General features: G+C 27.9%; 1 protein-coding gene across 1 annotated transcript in view; it reads right to left on the reverse strand.

The window, feature by feature from the left end:
* LOC107452585 (lachesin) overlaps nt 1-11,766 on the reverse strand; it is a 197,676-nt gene extending 185,910 nt beyond the window's left edge. Inside the window, exon 1 of the mRNA XM_071178483.1 lies at nt 11,334-11,766. Within this exon, the coding sequence (XP_071034584.1) occupies nt 11,334-11,409 (76 nt within the window). The 5' untranslated portion in view covers nt 11,410-11,766. The remainder of the gene's footprint in view (nt 1-11,333) is intronic.
* Between the last annotated feature and the right edge of the window lie 235 nt (nt 11,767-12,001).

Raw genomic sequence — 12,001 nt, forward strand, 5'->3', positions numbered from 1 at the left:
TTTTCACTTTTATCTGAAATTCCACAATGCCGCTGGCATCAGAGGAAATTTTTCAAGCTGCCATCTAAAATATGCCCCTATGATCTTTTTTCCTTTTTATACTTCCAAATAAAAGTTTTTTTTTCCTCCTTGACGTTCCAGATATTTTCCTTGGGCGACACAAAATAAGAACATGCTTCTGAAATCGCATATTACTAGTTCGTGGAGCATACTCAGTTGACAAGTTGGCTGTCTTCGCCTTTCCGAGGTCTTGCCAATCTCAATCTATCAAGTAAAAGGGCTGGAGAATGTCATCAAAAGAAATAGGGAATGGAGAATTATGACCCATGTCAGAAGTAGTTGAGAATTTCATTCTGGGGAATGTGTATTTACAATCGTAGTGGGAATTTCTTCATCCTCTTAAAATAATACTTTATGATGAAAAAATGCAACTGCGATTTTATTTCTTTTATTTTTTGAAATATATTTCCGTAATGCGATTACGATTGATGTTTAAACAAATGCAACAAAATACGATGTAAATGTACATAAAGCAAGTTTTCGAAAATTAATTATAACAGCTTATTTTTTTAATACGTGTCTCATAAAGTAAAACAGTTTTAGTTGAAAATTTATTCTTATCTTTAGTTACAATATATCTTTTTTTTTTATTAAAACCATTCACCCATGCTATTCTTTTAATTAAATCCAATGATAGTCTTTATCATAACCTAAATATTTAAATACTATAGTGCTTTATTTCAATTTAGATCGCTTGCCCAGATTATTTCACTATTAATATAGTAGTAGATTAAAAACAATCTATAAGATTAGACTAATATTCTGGTATTGAATCAATTTATTTTTAAATAGATAGTTTGCATATGTTTCAAACAAAAATCTTCTTAAATTTTTACTGGCTTTACTTTATGTATCGAGGTACTTTCTGCAAAAACTCAACACTTTTTATTTCCGCGTATTTATGTTTCAAAGATTGTATAGTTGTTATATTGTACTTACAATTATTAACTGCTCATATTCAAATTCCGATGTTGGAATTTAATCAAGTATCATATTATTTCTATCAATTAAAAATGCTTTATAGTAAGTATAATTAGTTCAATTTAGTTAAATTTTTTACTAGTTTTATTCACTTTTGAATGTTTTTTTTTGAACCTGGTTATAACCTGGTGAACTGGTGATAACACTACCTTAAATTTACATTTATATAGGAACTAAAACAATTCTAAAGTACTTTTATCTCTTCATATGATAAGAGATTCCTTTTAAACACAGAAAATTACTTCCCATATTTAATTCAAATAAATTATTTTAAATAGAAGCTTCGTATCTGCTTTTAAAGATGTAGTAATTATTATGTATTTAATTTAAATGCGCGATTAAAAATATACGATTTAACTGTCACTACTGTTAACGATGTTAATTCGAATTTATATTTTTAACTATGTCTAATTTCTGGAAACATTAATTAAAAGTTATAAAACATCCACGGGAATAAAAGTAAAAAATGCTTATTTAAATGACTAATATATCTTTTAGAAATGCATCAACAGTAAAATATTAAAAGCATCTTTCTCAGAAATCTAGGTGCCAGTAAAATTATTATTAATCATTGTCACTAGGACGTAGAATAGTCCTTTACTACAGTAAAAGATGAGAAAAAAAAAGTTTTTTTTTTCATTTATTTTTTCAATCTTTATTGATTTTTAATTCCATTATAGATTATGTATTCTTACTTCACGTAAAAAAACCAGTTGCAATTCAGGTAACAATGAATCATTGTGGAAGTCACAACTGCGTTATACATGTTGAGATAATACAATAAATCAAGTTTATATCATATTTAATTTCTCGTTTCCTGCTTAAGCGAAATATTCTTCTCAATGACATCCTTTCAACACACTATTTTTCGTGTTTCGGTGGACCTCGTGGATAATTTGATTACTGAATATTTTGACTTCAAACATGTTAGAGGCCTCTAAATTGACGAGAAAAAAAACTGAAGCCAGAAATAAGAGAGAATCTTCAGTTAATGAAATAACTTGGGATATGGCAAATAACTTAGAATGAGAACAAATAATATAAGATAAATATGCGTACTGTAATTTTGGTTCTTATGGTATAGAACATTCTTAAGTGAAAAATCTTCGAAGTAATCATGGAAAAACAGAGAAGTTACTAATGTATGGAATTAGATTTTTTCTAATTCCGTACATTTTATTTTATTTTTATTTTATATCCGTGTTGAACAGCTGACCCAATTTCGGGTTTACGGCAGCTAATGTTCAACCTCGTAGCCTTGCAATTTTGAACCAATTAAGGAGACAAGGAAACTCTTGGATCAGTAACCCCAGAGGTATTGATTTGTTGTGAGAACATGGTGAACTTTGTGACTCGACAGATTTAGCGTGCATCAGTCATCTACACGGGGAGTCATCTACCGGCTGAGATCGAACCCATGAACTCTTGGACATGGGCCCAGTGCTCTACCAACCAGGCTATCTCGGCCTTAATTCCATACATTTTATTTTATTTATAACCGTCGTTGAACAGCCGACCCAATTTTATGGGTTTTACGACTAATGTTCAACTCCGTAGCCTTGTAATTTTAAACCCAATCCAGAAGACAAGGGAACTCCTAGATCGAATATTGGGAGAAATTTGCCTTCGTGGAGGACTTCTTGATGGAGCTAACCCGCATTTGCGTTACATGGAGAGGAAGAGCACGAGAACCTTCCTCGGTCAGCCTGACGGCAAGGGGACTCTAACCCATGATCTGTCTACCACTGATGATATTTCACGTCAGCACTGTGGTCAGCGCAAGCCGGATGCGGAATTCGTATCGACTGGGATTCGAACCCAGTTCGCCTCATTGGAAAGCGAACTCTCTGTCCCCTGAGCCATCGCGGCTCAATTCCATACATTTGTAATAGATGGAACTAGGAAAATCATTAATTAATTTACTGAAATATTTCAACGCCTGGAAAAATTCCCGGTAATCAAAATCAGTCGCTAAGATTTTACGTTGAAAAATAGCAGAGTCAAACTCAAACCTACGATTTAAAATAAAGCTATGTAGAACGATGAAAGACAGTTGAATAGCTTGATTTTGATTATCAAGATATTTAACTGTGAACGTCTCTAAATTTAAAGGAGGAAAAAGATACTTCACACATTTTTTTTCGCAACTTGATAATTGATGCTGGGACAATAGTTTGTGTGCTTTTTATAAAGACAAAAAACATTGAAGTTTTTAAGGTTAGTTAGATGTTGTAAAAAAAATTTCTATTGATAGAATCAATGAGAATGGAAGAAAAACCACGTTCAACAGCGATCGGAGTAAAATAATAGAGTTCTGTAATTTCCATATGTTATTTATTATTGGAACGCATTTTAGAGAACCTGCAAACAAGCGTGCGAATAGTACTATGAGAGGCGGGAGGGTAAAACAATTAACAGTAGTGAAAATACTCATCCTAATTATGGTGCTAAGAACGTTTAAGAAAACTTTCGAATGGTTTTGGGTACATTTAACAAGTTAAATTTACCTTTAAATTTAGACTTAATGAATATGAAATCTATTTTCAAAATCGGGACATCAAACGGTCTACTATCACACTAGATAGTAGGCCTTCTAATTTTAAGTTAGATTTTTTTTTTCGCTTACATCATTTAAAATTGCTCTTTACTTACTGACACAGATTTCTTGGAATCTTTTCATATTCTTAACACTTTTAATGTCTTAATTCTTGTCCTTTCTCTCACTCCAATCCTCCCGAATGTTCTGAATTTTATTTTCATTTAATCTTTACCTTTCAATATCTCTAGCAATATTCACCCTACTCTCACCGAAACTGCTTGCTACTTCTGCTTAATTGTCTTGTTCAAACGCGTTTCTCTTCCCGTATTATGTTTGCCATTTTCACGTGCATGCTCTCCTCTTCTTTATTATGTGTTTCAACGGTGATAATAGCTCTTGTTTTGCTCCAAAACCAAAATAAGTTTGCGTACGTAGCATTGATTGTAAAATTTGAAATTTGGTTAGCTTTATTCCTTCATAGAAAAAAAATATTGTTTCAGATTAGAATGAAATAACTATAAGTTAGGAATTACGTCAATTCTTAAAATATCGAATTAAATTTAAGATATTTTTTTAAACTTTTAAAACTTACTTATTTTTTGCTATAATTTCTAACTTTGTTTTGGTCCTTGTCTAAAAACACTTCATTTTATTAATTAATTAATTAATTTATTTATTTTGCATGTTTGTAGCGTCTAATTCTTCGTTTCTGAAATTTGTAACTTTGTTTCTATGATTAAATAAAGTGCTGCTATTGAAGTGGGTAATGCTATGTAAAGAATAGAGCCTATCATCGAAGTTTCTCCTTATACGAGTAATTAAAATGTATATTGAATCTGTTAAAATTAATAGCAGAAGTATATTCAACAAAAATTCGCAAAGATGAAATAAGAAAAAACTTCCGTTTAACATAATGTATTGCAAAAAAATATTGCTTTCATACTAATGTCTACATGGATTTACGACATGCATTTTTGAACTCCATTAACGATTTGAAGTGAACTCAAAGTAAGTGTGACGCTGAAGAAAAAATTAAAAATGTTTTTTAAGCGATTTAATTTTGAATTCAAAAATTTATACAACTCTATATGATAAACGAGCTGAAAGTTATACGAACATACGAGTTGTTTTAAGCATATAAGCAGCCAAGATAACAAATGCAATGTTCTTTACTGAACTCTTAGGGGGTTACATGACGTTTAGAAAGATTTATAACTGAAATAAATTACTGAAAGTATGATATAAAATAATATACATCTATTATTTTCTAAAGTTTTCATAATTAAAAAAAGCACAGAACTTAAGTTACATAAAAATGTTTCTTTATATCTCAAGCTGATGGTCTCATAACCAAAAAAATGAAGTAAAGAAAATACAAAAATGCTAGTATTTCACAAATCAAAAATATTCTATCGTCTTATTCTTTCGGAGACCACCCAGCAGTTGTTCGCATGAATGGTCGTGTGACAGTGACGCATTCCCCTAGTGCGTCACCCTCATGACATGAGGAGAGAGAAAGTGGGTGTAGTGACTATCAAGAAAGAACAAGAAAGCCGTTTCTGCCATACGATACCAGCCTAGCTAATTAGAAATTTTAAAGAGATTTATTGTTAAAACTGAGTATAAATAAAATTCATTAAAGTGAAACTATGATTTTAAAATTAAAATATTGTTTGTCTCTTTACTTCTTAAGACGCGTAATTCGAGATTAGTATATTTCTTTTAAAATATGTATGCACGACAAATACATAATTTCAGAGTAATTGAATTTTACAAAGAAATGATATTCCTCAAAATTTGTATGCATGCCTTTATGCAACAATATTTTTTTAATGGTCAAGAATATGCTTTTACTCTAATTTTTTTTTATTCTATTATAATTCATGTACAACTAAGAAATTTTCAAACATATAAAATTTATGAATTTTAATAGTTTCTTTATATTTTGTTATTTAGCTTATATGTTATATATTCCAAACACTAATTTATTTTTTTAAATGAAATTATGATTTAAAAGTTAAGCCTTCAGATTGTTCCTTTATTTTTTTGTGCATTATATTCTTTATATTTATCTATTTATTTTACTTATGCAATACTTTTTATATTCTATAGAGCGTTTTTCATTTTGTGTTTAGAATCTACTTATATCTGCGTTTGGATGCATCATTTTGTTAAAATGAAATTATGATTTAAAAGTTAAGCCATCTTGTCTTCCTTTTATATTTTTACAAGCATAATTTGAGATTCATAATTTTTTTTAAAAAGTACGCATGACAATGACACAATTTTAAAATTATTGAATTATATAAAACGAAAGAATAGTCCTCAAAATTTGTATTTATAACATTATGAAAAAAATATTTTTCTAATGGTCCGGAATATGTTTTATTAAAGGTATGAATTTTAATAGTTTCAATATATTTATCAATTTTTTCTATATATTTATCAATTTTTTCTATATATTTTTCAATTTTTTCTATATATTTATCTATTATCTTCTATATATTTATCTATTATCTTCTATATATTTATCTATTCATTTATACGTTCTCTTTTACATTATATGTCATTTACTTTAAATTTAAATTTTCTTATAACGGCTTTCATTTATATATCCTTTGTTATAAATATTTCGGAAAAAAATGTAGAAAAATATTAGTATTTATTTGAGAAATTCATTACTTTAAAAAAAAAACTCCTTTACATTTTACTACTAGAAATGTAATTTTATACTGATAGCTAGTAATATATGACTTTTTATAAAAATATTTACTTGCCTTTTTAAACACTTATATAAACAATATCCTATTATTATATTTTATGGGCTTTAAAAATTCTTTCTATATATTACAATAGCATAATATACGCAGCATATTACTTTTTGTTTCCATTTAAGAAAAATAAATGCTTTGGCTGTGAGTCAGAGTTACACAGACAGGTCTACATTTTTGAAACTGTTTAAAAACCTTTCTGAGTTTTCTGAAATTTCATAACGTTTCAAATGGAAACAAAGTAGCATTCCAGTTATGTTGTTTTAACATTTACTGCTATAAGATTAAACTTCTTTGATAAATAAAGGACATTTAATTTAAGTATTGTTGGCATCCTAAAAGATTAAGTTTATTCTTAAGACATAACGTTTCGAATAGGGATTTCATCCACGTAACGTTACATATTTAAAGAAAATGAAAGATTCTTTTTTTTTTATGTAATTCTAAAATTCCAAAAACAAGTATCAAAGTGTATCATTTACTTCATAGTATCACTTTATAGTATTATTTGCCACTAAGCAAATTTTGTATTCATTAAATTTAATTTCAAAATATTATCTTTTGTTGATAATTTTCTTCCATATCATTTGGCAAATAAAAACATTCTTCCTTTCTTGATAATTCTAATAAAATAAATATTATAACAATGAATTTAAAGTAAATAAGTATTTTACCATCAAGCGAATATACGTCAATATATTAGGTTTTTTTTATATTTATTCACTACTATTTATATTAAAAACAAAATTTAAAATTTTTTGAATATTTTAAAATATATAAATTTTTTTTTAGTTTAGTTTATATATATTTTCGTCTCATATATTTAGTCCATACTATTTCATATATTTAAAAAGAGATAACTTTTTTTCGTATTACATAATTCTAATACAATGTAGCATAATTACTTATATTTTACGTCAGAGCGTTTACCCCGTTGGGAACGTTTACCACGAAGCTAAAATAATATTTGGCAGCGAACATCATTTATTGTTGAACATAAATATTATTTTCACCTAAAGGCTGATCCTAAGTAAAAGTTTATAGGTAAAGTTTCCTTCATAGTTTATGGTTAACAAACACGCGTTAAAATACTTTATCAATTTTATGCATTCTTCGGAAATTTCCCCATTTTTATCATCGAAAAAGCTTAAATAGCTTTTGGATGAATAATATTAATGATATTATTATTTAAGTTGATTCTTCGCTATGCTGAGAAAAAATATGGTTAAAACTACCAGATTATGGTAAAGTTTAGCGTGCATCTGGTTCTATGGAAACATCAAAAACACGGTAACTTTTACAGAAGTGTTTTGGTAGTAATTTTAAAAAAATTAGCAACAAAATATTATTTTCTTCTTCTTTCAAATCCCCATTTCTAGCCTAGCTAGACAAGGTCCATGAGATTGTTCACCTTCAAAAAGTCTAAAGCAAGTAAGGGTCTTTCAATTAGGTCTTGTTTTAAAAGACCGAGGCAATCCAGTAGATGTTCAGAGGATGCCTGGGCCGAAGAGCACTTGGTACAGAGGGCAAAGCACTTTTCTCCTCCAGAGTACCTCAGTGATTTCAGGTGTCCACAGCGGAGACGTGTGATGGCGGTTTGAGACTGACGGTTTTTGTCAGCTGTCAAACAGCTACCCGGTCTGGTACTCTGGTACCAATTGTGACTGGGTGGAGTGAGCCATGCTGATTGATTTTTGATGACCATGAAATATTATTTTTCCCCACCATGAAATATTATTTTATTATGAGTGATACAATGGTAAAATTTAGGCATTTTATCACATCTTAGAGCATGGCATAATAGTCATTGATTCGGTTAAATTTCTTACAGTTCTTTACTTTTTACTAAATGTTTAGTAATAAGAACTATATTTTGAAAACTCGAAGAAACGTTACCATATGAAGAAGAAATAATATCAAATAAATTATTTAAATATCGTATATATCTCGATTATATTAAAAATGAAGTATGGTTTATTAAGGTCTCCAGTAAATCCAGTAATAAAATAATTGTTACCCAGTAACAAATATCAGATCCAGTGATAAAATAATTCTTATCCAGTAACACATATTAGATTCAGTGATAAAATAATGATTATAATATTAAATATTATCCAGTAATAAAATAATTCTCCAGTAATGGCATTTCGTACAAAAATATAGGAAGCACCAAGCCGTCCGAACTCTTGTATTGGGATAGCTATTGACTGCAGAGTTTACCAATCTGCGTAAACTGCTTTTACATTAAGTAGTTGGCAAAATTTACCCGTTATCGTTGCTTTCTATTCGTTACCGATTTAAACATTTTTACTCAAATAATTTTACTTAATTACTTATAACTAATTTTAAAATTAAATGTAAATTTCTTTTAGGAAAAAATATGTTTAATCACTAACAAAAGGGGTCAAATTTAATCTACCTGAAATCAAATCAAAATATTACAATGCTCACCAAATTTGAATGAAATGGTTGAAATCCCTCATTTTTATTAAAATTAAAATATAAATTTTAAAAAGTGAATATCCAATTTAAGTTTCGTAGATAAAATGATATTCAGTGACTCTATTTCTAAAATTAAATTAAAGTCAGTAGCTTTTTTTTGAAATCTAATTCAATATAAGTAAATTAGGTTATTCACATATAAGCTACTTTTCGAAAGATTTCTTTCAGAAAGATTTTATTTCAGAAATTCAAATTAATGAGGTTATCAATTTCGTTTCAAGATATGTTTATAACTTTTGAGATGTTAATGAAGGAAAATATATTTTTTTTACAATTCGTAAAAGCAATATTTTATGGTTATAAAATTAAAAGTAAACATTTCGCTTTTATTTTATTATTTTAATGTTGAAATATTATTTTGGATGCTGTTATATTTTTTAAATAGTTTTAAATTTCTCAATAGACTATTAACTAACTTAAAAATTATAAATATTAATTCTTTTATACCTACAGCCGAGGGAAAATTCGAGAGCACAATTCGTAATTGACTTTAATTTACAAAGGGTCTGCCTTTTACATGCGTATACTGAAATTTATATTATAGCAGAATACAATTTTATCCTTAATTTAGTCGAAAACAAATTTACACAAAATTTACAAAAATAAACGTTTAGGATACTAAACGTTTATTTTTTTAATTATTTTTAGGGATATAATGTGCATATTTGAAGATTCATTTTCCATTATTTCAAAAGTCTCTAAATGTTTAAATGATTAATTTAAAAAATTGCATTATTAAATTAAATATTTAATTGTAAAGTAAAAAAATTAAAAGTCGCTCTAGAGCACTACGAAATAGAAATTACTTTAAAGGCTATCAAAAAATAACATCAAAATAAATTTACAAATATTTTCAAAAATATTTTCAGTGGGAACAAAAGATTCCGTTTGTTCAAAAAAAGTAATTTTAATTCAATACCAGCCTCCTAATTCTTCTATAAGGAATTTTTTATGGCATTTCGAGTAAATCATAAATGCATGATGCTCTATAAAGTTCCCCCTTAGTTTAGAAAAAAATTAGAAACTTTTTCAAAAATAAATTAAAAAAGTATGTACCAATCAAACGAAAAAAAATGTTTTTGAAATCTGACAAATTACAATTACGGAAGGCGGGTGTCTAGGATTTGGTTGAAGGTTGAAACTTGAAAGTGTTATTAATAATTTTCTTTCAAGTCAAACAGGTCTTGATGTTTCATACACCTGTTTGTAATATGTGAGATTTAGATATCGTCCTTATTTTCTCCTTGATTAAATTAATTTGTAAATTTCAAAGTGAACTTGTGAACTCTCCCTTTTTTTTATTCATTATTTATAGTAAAACAAAAAATGTATAAAAAGCTGTCACTACGAAAGATTCTTTTATTAATCATAAGTAAAAATTACCTAAAATTTACTAATGACAAATTCATGATTGGAAAATCATTTTAATAGAATTAATTAATAGAATAATTGGACTAATTATTCAGTTTAAACAATATAAATAAATTTAATTTTATTCATCAAAGCTAAATTTAAAATAGCACAATCTGGAAAATGTTTTGTAAAATATTAAAGTTATTTTCAATTTAATAAAATAGTTTATAACAAAGCAAGATTTAATTAAATATTATAAATTATATTAACTGCTTACAGGCGCAAAATGCTTTCACCTTTCCGAATCAACTCATTTTATGTTGCTGTACTTGAAAATCTGTGAGTTTTCAATTATATTATATGGGTTCTCATTAAATTGAATTATTAACTATTTTCTTAATTAAGTAATTTAAATAATGATGAAAAATTTTGATGAAAAAAGAAATATGTGGTTCTTAAGTTATAAAAATTACTCTAGTTAAAAGTAAATGGAAAAATTTTTAATGCGTATTTGATTTTAGAAATATACAATTAAAAAAATAATAAAATAGCAAAATATAGTTAAAGGAGTGAAAGAAAATAATTAAAAATATCAATCAAAGGTGCAATTAATATTTAATTTTCCTTTTCAAAACCTATATTTTTGCTTTGAATTTCAGAAAAAAAAATTTAATTTCTTCCAATTTAGTTAATGTTCCAGTACCTCCAAGTTATTTCAAAGCTCTTGAAAAATAAAATACTATATAATTGAAAGATCATCTTTGTTCTTCACGCTTTCATAAAATTTCCTTGTTTAATTTGTTTCATATAAATTATATGAAATGTCATAATAATTATGCATAGGATATTTAAGACATTCAAACACTTACATTTTAAGTGTATAATAATAATAACCACCTAAGCAATTGTTGCGCATTTTGGTAAAATTTTCCGTAACTACTAATTTATTTTTACATTTACGTAATCATTTCTTTTAAAATAATCCTACAATGATCTGCTTAATTAAGAATAAACTATTAATTATTACATTAGTAAGAAAACAAACAGAAAAAGGCGTTTCTCATATTTGAATTGAAATCGTTATTACGATAAAAGTTTAAATAAAACGAGTTAAAAACTTTTCTTACCTGGTAAAATGAAAAAATGGCAGGTACCAATCACAAACGCAATTAGCGTCCACTTTTCCACAGTCAACTTTTTCATGATTTAAAACTCCCGCGTTATTTCTCCGATGTTCGAAACCAAAACAGTTTTTTTTCCTCTTCCACGAAGCCAATTCTATCTTCAACCAGTTCGGTTCCGAGTCTCAGCCAAAAGTGTCATTTTGTCACAATTGTCATAAAACCAACAGGAGATGTCTTCTAGAAGAACAACTTAAAATCATAAATCTACTCTCAGCGGTATCTTTAGAGAGATCGTGTTACAGAAACACGTTGGGAGAGGGTTCTTCTGGGGATGCGGATGCTGTGTCTATCGTCTGCTCAGTTTGGAGGGCCTTAGTGTTCTGAGAGAAGAGTTATTTGGTCGGACCGAGGGGCGCACAGCAATCACGCCGCCCTTGCCTATAGGACTTGTTCGGGGGAGGCTAAAGGTAGTTGGATTGGAAAACGGGGGAAGGTTGGGGGAATTTTTTTCTTCTAATATTTTATTGCAGGTTATGATTTAGAGCGGGGAGAAATTTATTTGAATAAATGCATCATTTAACATCAATCTGAACTGCGAAGATAAAGCGTTTCAGATTGTTTTAAGTTTAAAGTGATAACTGAATATTGTTATTATTTTTTTTTTGTTTAAT

This window comes from Parasteatoda tepidariorum, chromosome 3, assembly GCF_043381705.1.
Source record: "Parasteatoda tepidariorum isolate YZ-2023 chromosome 3, CAS_Ptep_4.0, whole genome shotgun sequence".
NCBI classification, from domain to species: Eukaryota; Metazoa; Arthropoda; class Arachnida; order Araneae; family Theridiidae; genus Parasteatoda; species Parasteatoda tepidariorum.